Source organism: Pleurodeles waltl, chromosome 5 (genome assembly GCF_031143425.1).
Source record: "Pleurodeles waltl isolate 20211129_DDA chromosome 5, aPleWal1.hap1.20221129, whole genome shotgun sequence".
NCBI classification, from domain to species: domain Eukaryota; kingdom Metazoa; phylum Chordata; class Amphibia; order Caudata; family Salamandridae; genus Pleurodeles; species Pleurodeles waltl.
The window spans coordinates 112,875,466-112,895,846 of record NC_090444.1 but is presented as its reverse complement, the minus strand read 5'-3'; the positions used below and the strand labels follow the sequence as shown (position 1 = coordinate 112,895,846).

General features: G+C 44.7%; 1 protein-coding gene across 2 annotated transcripts in view; it reads right to left on the bottom strand.

Annotated features, from left to right (window-relative positions):
* The window catches only part of TRIM35 (tripartite motif containing 35), a 134,269-nt gene that overhangs the window by 17,344 nt on the left and 96,544 nt on the right, over positions 1-20,381 (bottom strand). For both annotated transcript variants that reach the window (XM_069233747.1, XM_069233746.1), the window contains exon 5: positions 5,330-5,451. In XM_069233747.1, coding sequence (XP_069089848.1) covers positions 5,330-5,451 — 122 coding nt within the window. The remainder of the gene's footprint in view (positions 1-5,329; positions 5,452-20,381) is intronic.

The window sequence follows — 20,381 nt, the reverse complement described above, 5'->3', positions numbered from 1 at the left end:
AAGAGCTCCCTGATTGCCAATATCACCACTGCAGCCCTGGTGCCGATATATCACAGCCGCAGCCAGAGTACATACTGTATTGTTGGAGCACGTCGCGCTCCAACCTGTGCCCCCAGGGCACCAAGCAGGAAAAGGAGAGGAGCGAGTGTGCTCCAGCTGTGCCCCCAGGGCGAACCGAGCTTCCAGACGCACCCCCGTGGCACCAGCAATCACCGTTCTTGGTGTCGGCTCAGAGGAGAGCGGCTCGGGCACCGTGCTGGGTGCGGCCGCCCTCCAGAGCAGGAGGAAAGCCTCATTGGAGGCCCCTGCTCCAACGAGTCAGCATTTTGACAGCCGCCCGAGGATGCGGGCGGCTGTCTATATCCCACAGGGCACGGGGAGCGGAAGGGAGTTCCTTTCCTCCCGGCCACTGCCTTTAGGGGCACGATCGCCCCGTGACTTCATTTTTGCAATCGTTGCTGGCCCCCCCTTTGTGGTAGGGCCAGCGGAGGCCGGGGGGGGGGGGGGGCCAGAGACTGCGGGCCCAAGCAGGGGCCTGTCAGGTGAAAGAGAGGGTGCCGACCACCCCTCTCTCACCAGAGTTGAACGTGGCCCCCTTTTTGCGCACAGGAGCGCCATGGGTCCTACCTTCCTCTTCTAGGCACTAGGAGTGCCTCTTTCACCTAAAGCAGGTACTCTTTTTGCGCTCTTTGTGCACTGTGGATATTGGGTACATGTTCCTCTTATGGGCATTGCAGAAATCTAGTAACTTGTGCAACAGGCATGATTTGCTGATGTGTACTTTATGACTTGCCATATGTTCTCTAATGTTCCTTTTATTAATATTTATAATGTGTTTATGAAAAGTACATATATTTCTTATTGTGATTCCTGACTACTGCTTATGTTGAAGAATCCTGAGAACTTACGTGTTCTAATGTGACAACTGCTTATTCTTGCAGAGTATTAGTAACTTGTGTAACATTCTGACAACTGCTAAGGTAGCAGGGTATTACTGACGTGCAATGTTTATTCTAATTATGTTTTGTGCAATACAGTTTATTTTTACATAGCTCCATGTTGTGTTTACTTTGTGGTGTACATCTTGCATCACGTGTGTTGTGCAAAAGCTTTACACATTGCCTCCAGGTTAGGCCTGACTGCTCGTGCCAAGCTACCAAGGGGGTGAGCAGGGGTTATCTTGGACGTGTAATTCCCTTGCCCTGACTAGAGTGGGTGGGTTCTGCCTGGCTTAGGTGCATACCCTAGCCAACCAGAAACCATTTCTAACAGTAATGATGAAGTGAATGTGGTGACAGTAAGCTCATTCACTTAGCAGTGCATTTTAGATAGGAATACTTGGGTTTTTGGGGAGAAACATGGGCAAATTTAATATTTTGAACATCTCATCAAGCTCAAAGAAGGGTGTATACCACTGAAACGTTAATTGAGATGTGTGTCCATGTCAGTCAGATTGGTTGGAAAAAAATTCAGCAGTTATGTTCTGAAGGTGTTAGAGACCACAGCGTCTTCTTTGTGGTTGTCCTCAATTGTAGTTGCAAGTATGAACACTGAATTGAGAAGGTGTGTGAACCCTAGAAGTCTCAATAAGGAAATCTGGGTAGATGGCCATCCTTTACCAAAAAACAATGGGATGATTCTTAGGTTGGCTGGATTGAGTTTCTTTTTTAAACTTCATATGCATTCTACATACAATCAAGTGGTATTAGATGAGGAGTCTAGACAGCTCACATGTTTAGTAACTCAATTTTGGCATTTTCATATTGTAGGATGCCTTTTAGACTGGCTTCAGCTGCTGCTGTATTCCAATGAGTGATTGACAGGTATTCCTGGTCAAAAGATTGGATGATGCGCCAAACAGACTTAGATTAAGGTAAGAGATTAAGGCTAAGGAAAACAAATGTCTGTTTCAAGTGCGAGAGGTGGAATACCAACGTCATGTTTCTGGCAATGGTGTTGTTCCACGTCCTGGTTTGCTGAAAACTGTAGAAGTACCAGCTCTGGTTGACGGTGAGCAACTTCCAGTATACCTGGGTATGTGCAAGTATTATGCCAAATTAATTAAAGATTTTGCTATTAAGGCAGAACCATTTCATTCATTACTTAAGAAAAATGTAAAATGTGTGTGGATCAAGATCAAGCTTTCAAGAAATTAAGAACAGATTTAATTGCTGCACCACTTTTAAATCTATTTTCACCACATAACTATGTATTACAGTTAATGCCGTTGCTGTGGGTTTGGGTGCCCTACTGTCTCCAAGGAAAGGTAGTTCAAAATGCATTGTTTGCTTTGAGTGCTCTTAAAGATCATGAGAGATCTTACTCTGTTATTGAGCGAGAGATGCTTTCCTGTACTTGGGCTGTTGAACTTTTCAAAGCATATGTTTGGGGAACCAAATATCTATTACGCAAAAAACCATAAACTGCTTGTATCCATTTTAAAAGATACTAATGTAAATTTGACCAAAGCCACTGCCAGAATAATCAGATTGAGGTTAAAACCTTTAGAGCATCATTTTGATGTGGATCACATTCAACGGGGGCAAACAGAAAGGAAACCTTTAATTACCCAGTAAGCATCTGGTTGTGGCACGTAATGTTGTAGATTCACATGCTTGGGATAATGTTCACCATCTAGTGTTGGGCTCGGATGTGTGCAAGCTGTTTTTCTTCTAAGAAGTCTTTCGAGTTACAAGGTATGGGGACGGCTCCTCTTGCTGGTAATGCACATGGTCATCAGCTAGCTCCACTGTTAGATTGTTTTCCTGCAAGGTGCGTTAGGCTGGAATGAGGAGCAGAGCATAATATACTAAGACTTCCATGCTAAAAAAAAAGTTGGGGTGCTGTATTAGAATTTCTATAACAAGCACAGGTGTCTGGGAGGAGGGTGGGTGCTTGTGAATGTACATCACTACATGCCACAAACAGATGCTTACTGGATAAGTAACATTTTGTGTTCGAGGCATGTGTGGGCTGTAAATACCATGCTTAGCACAGACTGTAAAGCAGTCCTCCCCTGAAAGCGGTGGCTAACTGGTGGGTTTTACAGTTGTTTGAACCAGAACTGCTTGGCCCTTTTGGCTTGTGGACAAGCTAGCAATTCTATACAGTAATGCTTAGTAAATATGTATGCTGTAGACCATGTAGCTCCTTGACATATGTCAGCTATAGGTATATTGCCTAGAAAGGGCATTGATGCTCCTTTTTTATGGGTGGAATGAACTCTGGGAGGGTTAAGGTAGAGTTCTCTTTGCTTTTGATTAGCACGTTTGTATACATTTAACAAGCCAACACTCAAAATCAGCTTTGAATATGGCTCTCTTTGTGTAGTTTTGAGAAAGTGACAAACAGTTTTTGTGTCTTCCTAAATGTCTTGGTTCTGTCGATGTAGTACACAAGGGCTTGCTTAACATTCAAGGTATGTAGAGCCCTTTCTGCAACCGAATCAGGTTGGGAGAAAAAAAATGTACTCAATAGATTAAGGTGGAATTGAGAGACCAGGTTAATGCCTGAAGCTCACCGACACATCTTAGTAAAGTAATAGCAATGAGAAAAGAAAACTTCCAGGCTAAGAACCAGACGGGGCAGGAGTGCAAGGGCTGAAAAGGAAGGCCTACTGGTCTTGTTAGTACAATAGAATGACTTTTTACTCTTTCAAAAAAGGCTTTAATGACTTGAATGTTGAAAACAGAAATGTGTGGTCTGTTTTGGAGATCTGCAGCTATTGCCACTACATGCAGTCTTACAGATGTAAAGGCTAGTCCTTATGTATATAAAAAGTAAAGAAATAAACATACAATATCTTGAGGGTTTGTGACTAAAGAGTCCAAGTTTTTGGAGTTGGAATAGTGAACAAATCTATTCCGTTTAGGAGCATAATAGGTACGAGTAGTGAGCCTGCGCGCTTTTTTAAGAATGTCCACACATGGCTGGGGTATATTTAAATAAATCAAAATTTAGGACTTCAGGAGCCAGATCTAAAGGTAGGGGGACCTCGGGTCTGGGTACCTGATCTCTCCATGGATCTACATGAGAAGGTCCTGCCTGTTTGACAGTGCCTTGTGGGGAACTACTGAGAATTCTAGGAGTGTGGTGAACCATGGTTGCCACACCCATGTTGGAGCCACTAGGATGGTGAGATGTCTGCCGAAGTTTGTGAAACACAAATGAAGCAGTGGGAGAGATGGAAAAGCGTAAGCATATACCCATGACCCACTCATCCATAGTACATTGCCCCATGACTGTAGGAACCTGGAGTTGAAATTTGGCATTTTCTGCTCTGGCGAAAAGGTCTATGCCTGGTTGACCCCCAACACTGGAAGTATTGTGAACAGAGTTCTCACTCATGGACTTGTTGGTGCCTCCTGCTGAGGTGATCTGCACAGTCATTGTCTGCTCCCGGGAGATGCTCCACTAACAGGTGAATGTTGTACCCGAGAATCCACCTCCAAGTGGATTGGGCTAGATGAGATAGCTAAGGGGATCTGGTGCCCCTCTGCTTTTGGAGAGAATACTCTGCAGTCATTTTTTTCTGTTTTGATCAGGACTACTTTGCAAATTGTGTGAGAAAGGAAGGTTTTTAGCACTACGTGAATAGCTAGCAACTCCAGGTGATCGATATGGAGACATTTCTGCTGGGAGTCCAGCAACCTTGGACAGTCCGGTTTTGTGAATGCACTTCCTAACCCTTGAGGGAGGCGTCTGTTATGGTTCTCTGCAGAACTGGGCCTTTGAGGAGATTGCTGGTGTTCCACCACAGCAGAGAGGCAAGCTCGACTACCGACCAACAATACATTTTCCCATTGACCCTCTGCTTGAGTCCACTGTTGCACTATGCACTTCTGCAACAGATGCATGTTGAATGTGGCATGAGGGCCTATGGCAATGAAAGAAGCCATCATACCGAGGAGACGCACAACGGTCCCCAGGGGGACTGGTTGGCAAGTCAGGGTTTGGTGGTGGTGGCAGCAGAGGGTTTGGTGAAAACCCTCTTGCCTCTACCCTTAGAATTACTGCCCCTATTGTATCCCCTACCACTGGTGGCCAATCAAAACAGAAGTGCAAACCCAAGGGAGGGGGGGGGGGGGCGGGGGGACATGACATCTCTCCAACATTTGAAATTTAGCTTAGGGTACGAGATAGTTACTAGAAGTATAACTAGTGAATGTGTGTTTTGAGTTTCAAATGTAACATTGTCACTGATATTTTCACCCAACTATAACATCACTTTAACATTTGGTTTTATATGGAACATCTCACCCAGTCTCTGTTAACAGAAATCTGCACTGATTATTCTGCTCGGAGTGAAGTTGCAGTATACTTTCCTTACCCACTTTAATGGCGTTCAGCATTTTCTTCCAGACTCTGTACTGCAGAGAGCCCAGATGATGGGCCACATCAATCAGCGTGCCGGTTGGGATGGCTTCGGGCTCATCCGCGGTGCAGGCAATCCTGGAAGTTATAAACAAGAAGGGGAGGAAGAAGGAAAAAGAGGGCTATAAAACGGATGTGCAAACCATTGGATTATCATACCTGTGGAGGGCAGAAGGACTGCAGTTGATGACCAACAGTGTTTGCAAGCATTGCCTATTAACCAGGCCATACATCATACTATAGGATTTTTCATACAGCAAGAACAAAAGCAGACCTTGATCCTTAGCTGATCTTTAGCATACATCCACCTTCACAATAAGGATGCATCTACATATACACTGCACAGCACTTGCACCCTAAACCATCAGAATGATCACCCATTTTAGGAGAAATGTAAGAGCTTCTCAAAGATAAGAGCCATCTGTAGGACATGCTCAACAAGCACCAGGCCAATTAAGAAGGATAACAGTCAAAAGGTGAATGGGGAAGGAACATATAGGCTTGCTGGCACTTGAAGCTACTATACGCAGAGTGACTATTAAACAAGATAGTAATACTCAAAAGCGAGTCAGGTTGTAACCTGAAATGAACCAAGTCCATTTGAGTCAATTACTGGTGCCAGTCTGTAAGCTGGAACTCGAGCTAGGTCATTTCAACTAGTGGGTTTACTGAATAGTTTAGGACAGGCCACATGAGGTTAACACACCAATAACAACTAAGTTAATTATCAGTCCCCATAATTATGGCACAACATGAGGTGGTCAATTAACAGCTTATATTGTTCCGCATTCAAAAGTAAAGAATATGAGGGCCTCAGCACATGAGCGCAGTTCCAACAAGGAACATATTCAAGTCACCATGGCTCCGTTAAAAATTGCACTTTAGCAGTACATTAGGCTCTAACTTAATTTTTGTGCACTGAAAGCAGTAGTCTCAGCAATAGGTGTTGGAGCTGGAGAGGGACTAGAGTCAGTGCTGTGAAGAGACCACAGCCTTCAGTGCATAGTAAGAGCCACAGCTGTGCCTGTGAGATGTTATCAAGTTTCATTATAGAAAGCTTTAATAGTCTGCTGGCCAGGCCTATTTTTTTAAAATTCATTACAAATATTTAGAGTGGAATGTGTATATGGTCTTTTCGGGTCACAGGATCGAGTGACTCCTCCTCTTCGGCTCCATTGCGCATGGGCATCAACTCCATCTTAGATTGTTTTCCCGCAGAGGGTAAGGTAGGAGTGATAGAGTGTAAAGAAAAGAGAAGTCCATGCAAATGGAATATATATATATATATATATATATATATATATATATATATATATATATATACACACACACACACACACATATGTACAAATGAATGTGTAACTTAAACGGCTACAGGCTCCGGGGGAGGCGGGTGGGCGCATGTGAATCTGCAGCGGAACAATGCACAAACAGATGTACACTGGGTAAGTGACATTTTCCGTTCGATGGCATGTGTAGCTGCAGACACACATGATATGCATAGACTACAAAGCAGTTTTCCTCCCATAAGCAGTGGTCAGCATGTAGGAGTTGAAGTTGTTTGATATAGTGTTCTTAGTACAGCCTGTCCTACTGTGGCTTGTTGTGTTGCTAACACATCTACACAGTAATGCTTAGTAAATGTATGGGGTGTTGACCAAGTGGCTGCTTTACAGATTTCTGTCATTGGTATATTTCTTAGAAATGCCATTGTTGCTCTTTTTGTCCCGGTGGAATGTGCTTTTGGTATTACTAATAGCTGCCTTTTAGCTTTTAGGTAACAGGTTTGGATGCATTTTACTATCCATCTGGCTAGTCCTTGTTTTGAGATAGGATTACCAGTATGCGGTTTTTGGACTGCGACAACTAACTGTTTAGTTTTCCTAAATGATTTTGCTCTGTCAATGTACTACATTAAAGCTCTTTAAATGTCTAATGTATGCAGCGCTCTTTCTGCTACTGAGTCTGGCTGTGGGAAGAAGACTGGAAGTTCCACTGCTTGATTTATATGAAACGGTGAGATGATTTTAGGTAGGAATTTTGGGTTTGTGCGAAGTACTACTTTATGTTTGTGTACTTGTATAAAGGGTTGTTCAATAGTGAATGCTTGTATTTCACTAACTCTTCGTAATGAAGTGATTGCAACCAGGAATGCTACTTTCCACGTTATATATTGAATCTGACATCAGTGCATGGGTTCAAATGGTGGACCCATGAGCCGTGCGAGTACAATATTGAGATTCCATGAAGGCACTGGTGGTGTTCTTGGTGGTATGATACGTTTTAGCCCTTCCAGGAAGGCTTTGATGACAGGGACTCTAAATAGAGACTTGTTTTGTATAATTTTGTAAATAGGTTGAAATAGCTGTGAGATGTATTTTAATGGATGAAAAAGCTACATTTGCTTTTTGTAGGTGAAGTAAGTAACCTACAATGTCTTGTATGGATGCGGAAAGAGGTGTTGTGTTTGGATTGACAGTAAAAGACAAACCTTTTCCATTTGTTTGCATAGCACTGCCTGGTAGTGGGTTTTCTTGCTTGTTTACCCTCTTCCATACATTCTGGTGGAAGATGTAGATATCCAAACTCTAAGACTTCAGGAGCCAGATTGCTAGATTGAGCATTGCTGGATTTAGGTGCCTGATAAGTTGTTTGTTTTGTGTCAACAGATCCGGCCTGTTTGACAGCTGGATGTGTGGTACTAGTGATAGGTCTAATAATGTCGTGTACCATGGCTGACATGCCCACGTTGACGCTATAAATATGAGTTTGAGTTTGTTTTGACAGTTTGTTGACCAGAAATGGAATGAGCGGGAGAGGGGGGAAAAGCATAAACAAATATCCCTGACCAGTGGATCCATAGAGTATTGCCCTTGGATAGAGGGTGTGGGAACCTGGATGCGAAGTTTTGGCATTTTGCGTTCTGGCTGTTGGTGAATAGATTTATGTCTGGTGTTCCCCATTGGCGGAAGTACTTGTGAAGTACCTGGGGTGAATTTCCCACTCATGTGTTTGCTGATGATCCCGGCTGAGAACATCTGTGTCAGAAGTTGGAGGAAACCCTGTCCCGTTAAGCCTTGGCGCGGTCTCAATCCACTTTCCGCCCGTCCTCTTTGCGGCAAGATTCATCTGCCTGGAGGCAGCGCCCGATGGTGGCTTCATTGCCCTCATCCAACACACACAGTATCATTGGGACTTCATGTCCCAGCAACCTTCAGTGGCAGCCATCTTTAGGGTGTGGCTTCTCTATAAAAGCCAGCCACACCCAAGTTCCAGTGCTCACTATTTTGAATTCAGCCTTCGAGAGGTTTATCCCTGGAGCCTCCCCACCCTTGAGATTTGGAGACAAGCGAGTGGTGGAACTCGCTCCTGGTAAGCTCGTTCTGACGGGGCTTTCCTCCACCGGTGTTTATTTCGGTTACAACTTTGCTACAGTGTTTCTTAATTGGATTCAGTGGGAATCGAGCTTTCGCTCATGTCTGAGTTCTGATGGGTTTTTTCCTGCCGATGCTTATTTGAATGCAACTGTTACTTTGTTTCTTTGTACAGTCCAGCAGGAGCCGAGCGGCTGTTTGTGTATTTAACAAACAATAGCGCGTTCTGAAGAATTCTTTTGATACTTTGTAATGTTTTGACAATCTTGCTGAGAAAGTTATAAACAGCGCATTGATGTTTTGATGATAGAAATACTGTATGCAACATATGTTTTTTGGGAAACATTTTAATTATGAAAGCAAGTTCATATTGAGTCATATCTTGAGCTTCTGGCATACGCTGGGTTTTGGTGAACATTTGAATAATGAAATTTAATTCTCATTGAGTTATAGTTTGAGCTCCTGGCATATGCTCTCTGATAGCGTTTTCGTCTGGAGTGCCATTCTTGTGGATTCTGCGCCACCTTTGAGAATGTTTATTAGAAGGAAAGAATGCAATATACAGTAGCATGACATGTTTGATTGATGATTAATTCTCTTGGTGTTTTTTCCTGTCTCTAACCTTTTTCCTTTTCAGATCTCCCTCCAAGCTGTTCCTACCCTGCTCACCCTTCCCCCTGCCTGGCCTCTCCAACTATCAGTGTTATTTAAACCACTGAGTTGGTGCTGCCTGGATGTGGGCCTCTAATCAGCAACGCACAGATCCCGAGGAATTGGGCCTTGACAATCTGCTAATTGATTGTGAATCCCTGGAATGTACTGTGCTATAGGGTGAATGTTGTTGTGAATTGCCCAATGCCAAATATTTTGTGCTAGAAGACAGTTGTGATGAGTGGGTCCCTCCCGGTTTGTTTAGGTAGTACATTGTAGTCATATTGTCTGTTTTGATGATAACGTGTTTGTGAACGAGAAGAGGTTGAAAGGCTTTGAGTGCTAGGAATACAGCTAGCAATTCTAAGTGGTTTATGTGAAGTTGTTTGTGTTTGTTGTCATATTGCCCCTGAATGTTGTGATTGTTGAGGTGTGCTCCCTATCCGATCATTGATGCATCTGTTGTAAGTGTGGCTTGAGGCACAGGGTCTTGAAGTGGCCGCCCTTTACTTAAATTTGTGGAATTCAGCCACTGAAGCGAGATGTGTGTTTGGCGGTTTATTAACACTATGGGGGTTATTCCAACTTTGGAGGAGGTGGTAATCCGTCCCAAATGTGACGGATTTACCACCAGCCGTATTACGAGTTCCATAGGATATAATGGACTCGTAATACGGCTGGTGGTATATCCGTCACTTTACCATCACTTTTGGGACGGATTACCACTTCCTCCAAAGTTGTAATAACCTCCTATATCTTGAAGATGACCATGTGCCTGTGACCATTGTTTTGCAAGGCACTGTTGTAAGGGCTGCATGTTTAGTTTTGCATTCGGGACAATGGCGATGCAGGATGCCATCATGCCCAACAGTTTGATGACAAACTTGACTGTGTACTGTTGGTTTGGCTGGGTTTGTGATAATATATTGTGGAATGATTGTACCCTTTTGGACTTGCAAGTGTGGTTTGGGTATTTAATGTGGCTCCTAAATACTGTTGAACCTGCACTGGTTGTAAGTGAGATTTTTGGTTGTTTATTGAGAACCCTAGTGTGTGTAGGGTTTGTATTACATAACGTGTATGGTGTTGACACTGTGTCTGACTGTTGGGTTTTATTAGCCAGTCGTCGAGATATGGAAAGACATGGATATGTTGCCTTCTTATGTAGGCTGCGACTACGGCAAGGCATTTTGTAAATACTCTGGGAGCTGTTGTTATCCCGAAAGGTAACACCTTGAACTGGTAATATTTTCCTTGTATTACAAACCTGAGCTATTTTCTGTGCGCTGGATGGATGGGTATCTGAAAATACGCATCTTTGAGATCCAGTGTTACAACAAAAAGAGTTTATGGCAACAGTGGGATTACATCCTGTAGTGTTACCATGTGAAAGTGTTCTGATAGGATGTAAAGATGGAGATTCCTTAGATCTAGTATTGGTCTCAATGTTCCGTCTTTTTTGGGAATGAGGAAATACAGGGAGTAAACCCCCGTTCCTTTTTGATGATGTGGTACAAGTTCTATGGCTTATTTGAGCAATAGTGATTGTACCTCTGCTTGCAACATTGAAATGTGTTGGGAGGAGAGTTTGTGTGGTTTTGGAGGTATACCTGGAGGAATTTGTGCGAATTCTATGCAGTAACCATGTTGGATAATGGATAAGACCCAATTGTCAGTTGTGATGGGTAACCGTGTTTGTGGAACTTTTGTAGTCTTCCTCCCACAGGGGAAGTGTGGTGAGGGAAGATGCAAGTCACTGCTTTGAGTGTGTGGTTTGTTTTGAGGGCTGATATTTTCCCCTAGTTCTGGGAAATTGGCCCCTGTAGGTTCCTCGAAACCCCCCTCTTTGGTACTGTGGCTGGTAAGACCATTTGGATTGTGAGGTAGATGCCTCAGATGTTTGGGATCTAAAACCTCCCCTATATTGAGGCTTTGGAAAGGAGGGTCTGTACTGTGTTGAGTAAAGCGTTCCCATAGCTTTAGCAGTGTCAGTGTCCTTTTTCATTTTTTTCAATTGCTGTATCAACCTGTGTGCCAAGCAGCTGTTTTTCATTAAATGGCATGTTAAGGACAGCTTGCTGGATTTCAGGTTTAAAGCCTGACGACCAAAGCCATGCGCATCTTCTAATGGTGACCGCTGTATTGATTGTTCTTGCAGCTGTGTCTGCAGAGCCTAACGCTAACCTGATTTTATTATTTGTAATGGCCTGCCCTTCGACTATTTGCTGGTCTCTTTTCTGTTGATCCTTGGGGAGATGCTGGATGATATCTTTCATCTCGTCCCAGTGGGCCGTATCGTATCTAGCCATTAGCGCTTGGGAATTGGCTAATCTCCATTAATTAGCCGCTTGCGATGATACTCTTACCAGCAGCATCGAATTTCTTGCTTTCTTTATCTGGTGGTGGTGCGTCACCAGACGACTGGGAGTTAGCCCTTTTTCTTGCTGCGCTGACCACTGCGGAATCTGGAGGTAGCTGTTGGGTAATAAAAGCTGGGTCAGAGGGAGGCGGCTTATATTTCTTTTCTACACTAGGAGTGATTGCTCTTGCCTTAACTGGTTCCTGAAAGATCTGATGTGCATGTTTTAGCATGCGAGGACGCATGGGTAGAGACTGGTACGTGGTGTGAGTTGTGGACAACGTATTAAATAAAAGATCATCCTCAAGAGGTTCTGTCTGCATGCCTAGCCAGAACCTGAGTGTAGGAGGTGCTATCCTCTGGGGGTGATGGCTTTGACGATAGCATTCTGGACTATGATCAGAAACGGGATAATCGTAAAGGTCCCATGGGTCGACATCATCTTGGTGTGACTCTGCAGAGTGTACTGGAGACTGTGCAGTGGGGGTAATAGGTGGAGAGACAGTTAGTTGAGGAGAATGAGGAGGAGACTGGTGAGGTGAGAACGGAGGAGGTGGAGATTATTGTCTGGGTTTTGGCACTTTAGCCGGTGGCTGGTCAGTGTCCAAATGTCCTTGAAAGGCCAGCTTCCTTTTTGTTTTTAGAGGAGGTGCAGTGAGGATCTTGCCAGTGTCTTTATGAATTTGAATTCTGGCCTTTTTTTCATCAAATTCCTCAATTTGCGTAAGTTCTTCCGCATATCTATGGCTTTCTTTGAATTGTTTGTAAACTCCGTGCTCCTCTGTATATATGGGTCTTTTCGGCTTCGAAGCCGGTTTCCTCTGGATCGAAAGGCCTGGAGTAGACATTGGCCTCGGCTCCGAGAGGGATTTTCGAGGCTTCGACTCGATGGGTCGGTGCTTGACTATTTCAGAGACTGTGCTTCGGCTAGAGTCCAAAGGCTTCGGTGGGGTGGCCTTTCTCGGTGCCAAAGTTGTCGCTTGGTCACCAGCAGTCTTTTTACGGGTGGAGCCATGGCCTTCTGGCAGTGGCGTCCCCAAGGCCTTGTGTTTGGGCTTGGGCTTGGACGGGGCAGGGACAGGCGTACTCACGTGCTGTCCTGCCGTGATTGGTCTGTCGTTGTCGGACTCGTGCTCAGTCATACCCCCGAACGGAGACTGCGGTGTGCATAATCTCCTCCTCCTCTACATCAACACTTTCGGTGCTTCTCGACACCATTTCCAACCTTTGCGCTCTTCGGTCTCGTAGAGTCTTCTTTGAGTGGAAGGATCTGCAGGCCTCGTAAGTATCCTCTCGGTGGTCTGGAGACAGACACAGGTTACAGACAAGATGTTGGTCAGTATATGGGAACTTGGCGTGGCACCGAGGGCTGAATCGAAAGGGGTCCGGTCCATGAGGCTTCGATGAGGCTTTGGTCGGGCTGACCAGGCCCGGGTTGGGCGCGGGTGCCCCGAAGGCAAGTAGAGAGCTGTATCCGCCGGTACCGAAGTGTCGATGATAGATGGTACGTGATTGAAACAATACTGACGAATTTAGAGAGTTTGTAGTACTTTTCCGACTCGAACTACCGAAGCGAAAAGAAACACGTCCGAACCCGATGGCGGAAAGAAAACAATCTAAGATGGAGTCGATGCCCATGCGCAATGGAGCCAAAGAGGAGGAGTCACTCGATCCCGTGACTCTAAAAGACTTCTTTGAAGAAAAACAACTTGTAACACTCCGAGCCCAACACTACATTGGCCGGTTGCTTTGAAAATACATCCACACAGTAATGTTTTGTAAATGTATGTGGAGTGGACCATGTGCCAGCTTTACATATATGTCTGCCATTGGTATGTTAAATAGAAAAGCCATGGAAGCACCTTTTTTCCTAGTGGAATGTGCTTTAGGTGTTATTAAAAGTTGTATTTTTGCTTTAATGTAACATGTTTGGATGCATTTTACAATCCATCTACCTAGTCCTTGTTTAGAGATAGGATTTCCTTTATGTGGTTGCCGAAACGCAACGAAAAGCTGTTTAGTTTTTCTAAACTCTTTTGTGCTATACATTACATTAGAGCTCTTTTAAGGTCAAGAGTATGAAGAGCTCTTTCAGCACTTGAGTCTGGCTGTGGGAAAAAGACTGGCAATTCCACTGTTTGCCAAAAGTAGTTTCTCCTTTTCACATTAACCAAACATTTATGATTTTTTCTAAGTACTACTTTATGTTTGTGTACTTGGGAAAAAGGTTCACTCCAGAGTGAATGCTTGTATTTCACAAACTCTTCTTAATGAAGTAATTACTACTAAGAAAGAAACTTATCAAGTTAGAAATTGAATATCACATGAATGCATGGGCTCAAATGGTGGTCCCATTAATCTTGTGAGTACAATATTTAGAGTCCAAGCAGGAACTGGTGGGGTTCTTGGTGGAATGATATGCTTAAGTCCTCCCCTAAAGGCTTTAATAACAGGAACTGTAAAGAGAGAAGCATGTTGTACAGTTTGTAAGTATGCTGGTATAGCAGTGAGATGAATTTTAAATTTTAATAGAGGAAAAAGCTAAATTTGCTTTTGAAGCAGGTGGCATACAATATCTTGTATTGATGCTTTAAGTGGGTCTATATTTTTGAGCTGACCGTAGTAAACAAAACGTTTCCACTTGTTAGCATAGCATTGCTTAGTTGTAGGTTTGCGTGTCTGTTTTAGAACTTCCATACATTCTAATGGAAGGTGTAAGTATCCAAATTCTATGACTTCAGGAGCCAAATCGCTAAGTTGAGAACAATGGGATTGGGATGTCTGATTTGACCTTTGTTCTGTGTTAACAAATCTGGTTCGAAGTTTGCGATGAGGTACTACTGACAGATCTAGGAGTGTTGTGTACCAATGCTGCTGTGCCCATGTGGGGGCTACGAGTATCATGCTGCGAGAGGTATGACGCAATCTGTTCACCAGAAATGGAATTAACGGGAGAGGGGGAAAAGCGTAAGCAAATATCCCTGACCAGTTGATCCACAGAGAATTGCCCTTGGACAGAGGGTGTGGGTGTCTGGATGCGAAGTTTTGGCATTTTGCGTTTTCGCTTTGCGAATAGGTCTAATTCTGGTGTTCCCCACATTTGAAAATACTGTTGAAGTACCTGAGAGTAAATCTCCCATTTGTCGATCTGTTGTGGTGTCCTGCTTAGCTGGTCCGCTAGCTAATTGTGTATCCTGGGATGTATTCCGCTAGCAAGTAAATGTGATTGTGAATTGCCCATTTCCAAATTGTTTGGGCTAGAAGGGACAGTTGAGATGAATGTGTTCCACCTGGTTTCCCCAGATAATACATTGTTGTCATATTGTCTGTTTTTATAAAAACTGTTTTGTGCTTGAGAATGGGTTGAAAAGCTTTTAGGGCAAGAAACAGCTAACAATTCTAAATAGTTTTTGTGATAGGTCAACTGTTCTGAATTACATTCCCCTTGTAAGGTTGTTGAGGTGAGCGCCCCAACCTATCATTTGATGCGTCTGTTATTGTGGTCTGAGGCACAGGGAAATTACCACCCTTTCATTAAATTGTTGTGATCCACCTTTGAAGAGATTTGTGCGTTTGGCGGTCTAACACTAGATCCTGCAATTGATCCTGTGCTTGAGACCATTGCTGTGAGAGGCACTGTTGTAGTGTTCTCATGTTTAATCTTGCATGCGGTACTATTGCTATGCATGATGCCATCATTCCCAATAGTTTCATGATAAACCTTACAGTGTAACATTTATTGGACTGTATCTGTGATATAAGATTTTAAAAAACTTGTATCCTTTGTGTATTTGGATAGGCTAAGGCTTTTTGGGGATTGAGAATAGCACATAGGTAAGGTTGAACCTGTGCTGGTTGAAGATGAGATTTTTGGTAATTGATTTTGAACCCTAATGTGTGTAGGGTTTCTACTGTGTATTGAGTGTGTTGCTGACATTGTATAATATTACTGGATTCTATTAGCCAGTCATCTAGATAAGGAAAGACATCTATGTGTTGTCTTCTTAGGTAAGCTGCTACTACCGCTAGACATTTTGTGAAAACCCTTGGAGCTGTTATGCCGAAGGGAAGAGCCTTGAATTGGTAGTGGTTTCCCGCTATTACAAACCTTAAGTATTTTCAACGAGCTGGGTGTTTGGGGATACGAAAATAGGCATCTTTGAGATCTAATGCAGTCATGTAATCTTGTCTTTGCAGTAGTGGAATGACATCCTGCAGAGTTACCATGTGAAAATGTTCTGACAGGATGTAGGAAGTTGGCTCTGTATGTACTATTTCAAAGTAATAAATAGCATGCACAGAGTCCAAGGGTTCCCCTTAGAGGTAAGATAGTGGCAAAAAGAGATAATTCTAATGCTCTATTTTGTGGTAGTGTGGTCGAGCAGTAGGCTGATCAGAGGGTAGTGTTAAGCATTTGTTGTACACACACAGGCAATAAATGAGGAACACGCACTCAAAGACAATTCCAGGCCAATAGATTTTTATGTAGAAAAATATATTTTCTTAGTTTAATTTTAAGAACTACAGGTTCAAGATTTACAATCAATACTTCAAATGAAAGGTACTTCACTTAGGTATCATAGGAACTTTGAATCAGCAAAATAGCATGTACAGTTTTGGCAATAATGGCAATAAGCTATTTTAAAACTAGACAGTGCAAATTTCAACAGTTCCTGGGGGAGGTAAGTATTTGTTAGTTTTGCAGGTAAGTAAACCACCTACAGGGTTCAAAGTTGGGTCCAAGGTAGCCCACCGTTGGGGGTTCAGGGCAACCCCAAAGTTACCATACCAGCAGCTCAGGGCCGGTCAGGTGCAGAGGTCAAAGTGGTGCCCAAAACACAAAGGCTTCAATGGAGAAGGGGGTGCCCCGGTTCCAGTCTGTCAGCAGGTAGGTACCTGCATCTTCGGAGGGCAGACCAGGGGGGGTTTTGTAGGGCACCGGGGAGGACACAAGTCAGCACAGAAAGTACACCCTCAGCAGCACGGGGGCGGCCGGGTGCAGAGTGCAAACAGGCGTCGGGTTTGCAATGGAGTTCAATGGGAGACCCAGGGGTCTCTTCAGTGAAGCAGGCAGGCAAGGAGGGGGGCTCCTCGGGGTAGCCACAACCAGGGCAAGGGAGAGGGCCACCTGGGGGTCCCTTCTGCACTGGAGGTCGGATCCTTCAGGTCCTGGGGGCTGCGGGTGCAGTGTCTTTACCAGGCGTTGGGTTCTTAGATGTAGGCAGTCGCAGTCAGGGGGAGCCTCTGGATTCCCTCTGCAGGCGTCGCTGGGGGGGCTCAGGGGGCTCAACTCTGGCTACTCACAGGATCGCAGTCGCCAGGGAGTCCTCGCTGTAGTGTTGTTTCTCCGCAGGTCGAGCCGGGGGCGTCGGGTGCCGAGTTGAAAGTCTCACGCTTCCGGCGGGAAACGTGCAGTCCTTTAAAAGTGGTTTCTTTGTTGCAAAGTTGTTTCTTCTTTGGAGCAGAGCTGCTGTCCTCTGGACTTCTTGGTCCTTTTAGATGCAGGGTAGTCCTCTGAGGCTTCAGAGGTTGCTGGACCCTGTGGAACGCGTCGCTGTTGCAGTTTTTCTTGAAGTGGGGAGACAGGCCGGTAGGGCTGGGGCCAAAGCAGTTGGTGTCTCCGTCTCCTCTGCAGGGCTTTCAGGTCAGCAGTCCTTCTTCAGGTTGCAGGAATCTATCTTGGTAGGTTCTGGGAGCCCCTAAATACTCAATTTACGGGTGTGTTTAGGTCTGGGGGGTTAGTAGCCAATGGCTACTAGCCCTGAGGGTGGCTACACCCTCTTTGTGCCTCCTCCCTGAGGGGACGGGGGGGGGCACATCCCTAATCCTATTGGGGGAATACTCCATCTGCAAGATGGAGGATTTCTAAAAGCCAGAGTCACCTCAGCTCAGGACACCTTAGGGGCTGTCCTGACTGGCCAGTGACTCCTCCTTGTTTTTCTCATTATCTCCTCCGGCCTTGCCGCCAAAAGTGGGGCCGTGGCCGGAGGGGGCGAGCATCTCCACTAGCTGGAGTGCCCTGGGGCGCTGTAACAAAGGGGGTGACACTTTGCGGCTCACCGCCAGGTGTTACAGTTCCTGCAGGGGGAGGTGAGAAGCACCTCCACCCAGTACAGGCTTTGTTACTAGCCACAGAGTGACAAAGGGACTCTCCCCATGTGGCCAGCAACATGTCTGGTGTGTGGCAGGCTGGTAAAACTAGTCAGCCCAAACTGGAAGTCGGGTATGTTTTCGGGGGGGCATCTTTAAGATGCCCTCTGGGGTGTATTTCACAATAAAATGTACACTGGCATCAGTGTGCATTTATTGTGCTGAGAAGTTTAATACGAAACTTCCCAGTTTTCAGTGTAGCCATTATGGTGCTGTGGAGTTCGTGTTTGACAGACTCCCAGACCATATACTCTTATGGCTACCCTGCACTTACAATGTCTAAGGTTTTGCTTAGACACTGCAGGGGCATAGTGCCCATGACCCTATGCCCTCACCTATGGTATAGTGCACCCTGCCTTAGGGCTGTAAGGCCTACTAGAGGGGTGACTTATCTATGCTATAGGCAGTGTGAGGTTGGCATGGCACCCTGAGGGGAGTGCCATGTCGACTTAGTCATTTTCTCCCCACCAGCACACACAAGCTGGCAAGCAGTGTGTCTGTGCTGAGTGAGGGGTCCCGAGGGTGGCATAAGACATGCTGCAGCCCTTAGAGACCTTCCCTGGCATCAGGGCCCTTGGTACCAGGGGTACCAGTTACAAGGGACTTACCTGGGTGCCAGGGTGTGCCAATTGTGAAAACAAAGGTACAGTTTTAGGGAAAGAACACTGGTGCTGGGGCCTGGTTAGCAGGCCTCAGCACACTTTCAAATCATAACTTGGCATCAGCAAAGGCAAAAAGTCAGGGGGTAACCATGCCAAGGAACCATTTCCTTACACATGATATATAGATTTAGTGGTCTGAGATCCGGAATGGGTCTGAGAGTGCCATCTTTTGGGGTATGAGGAACTATAGTGAATATACTACTGTTCCCTGTTGAGATTTTGGAACCAATTCTATTGCTTCTTTTAGTAATAGTGATTGAACCACTTGTAACAGAATGCTGGATTCTGGGGACAGTCTGTGATAGCAAGGTGGAATGTTTGGAGGAGTAGAAATGAGTTCTAGGCAGTAACCATTGGGTATAATTGAAAGTACCCACTGGTCTGGGGTGATATTTTGCCATTCATTGGGAGTGGAATTGCTGCAGTACGCCCCCCACAGGAGATGTGTGGGTTTGTGGTATACTGAGGGAGTCACTGTTTTGAGGGAGTGGTGACACTCTTTGAAGCTTGAAATTTGCCTCTGAAGTGTTGACCTCTGTAAGAGCCTCTAAATGTTCCTCTTTGATATTGCTGTTGACCTTGTTTAGCTTGCGAGGTAGAAGCCTCTGTAGACTGGGGCTTGAAACCTCCTCTAAATTGTTGTTTACGAAAGGAACATCTATAAAGGTGTAGTGTATAGAGCTCCCATAGGTTTGCAGTGTCAGACTCCTTCCTGAGCTTCTCAATAGTTGTGTCACCCTCCGGTCCAAATAGATGATTTTTTTTTTTTTTTTATAAACGGGCATATTGAGCACTGCCTGTTGGATCTCTGGTTTTAACCCAGAAGATCATAACCATGCATGCCTACGGATGGTTACTTTACTGTTAATGCTTCTAGCTGCTGTGTCGGCTGCATCAACAGCAGATCTTATTTGGTTATTGCTAATTGCCGGACCTTCAACAATTTGTTGAGCTTTTTTTATGTTCTTTTGGCAGGTATTGTAAAGATTCCTGCATTTCGTCCCAGTGTGCCCTATCATATCTCGCTAGTAGGGCTTGTGAATTGGCAATGCGCCATTGGTTAGCTGCCTGTGTAGCTACTCTCTTTCCAGCATCATCAAACTTTCTTATTTGTCAGGGGGAGGGGTATCCCCTGAAGATTGGCAATTAGCCCTTTTTCTAGCAGCACTGACTACAACAGAGTCTGGTGGTATCTGTTGTATAATATAAACTGGGTCTGTTGGTGCTGGCTTGTATTTTTTGTCTATTTGTGGTGTTAAAATTCTAGCCTTAACAGGTCCTTTAAATAGGTCTGCATGTCTAAGCATACCAGGCAACATTGGTAAGCACTAGGATTGGGAGTGGGTGGAGGATAATGTGTTGAAAAGAAAATCTTCCTCCATAGGCTCAGCATGCATTTGTACCCTATGGTACGCAGCTGCTCTTGAAATTACCTGTGTATATGCTGTGCTATCCTCCGGTGGCGAAGGTTTGGAAGGATAGAGGTCTGGGTCATTAAGTGGTTTGGGATCTGAATCATACAAGTCCCAGGGGTCAACTGTATCTCCATGCGAATATGTATGGGAATGTGTTGGTGAAGGCAATGGTGGTGGGGTAGCAGGTGGTGGCGAGAAAGAAAGTCGTGGCGAATGTGGTAGAGAAATTTGTAAAGTTAATGGTTTCTGCTTTCCTTTAAAAATCTTTGCTGGTGGTGGAGCAGTGTCAAGAGTCTCTTGAAACACCAACTTTCTTTTGGTTTGTGGAGAAGGTTAAGCAATGATCTTCCCAGTCTCCTCTTGGATATGTATCCTTCTTTGTTTGGTGTCCATGATT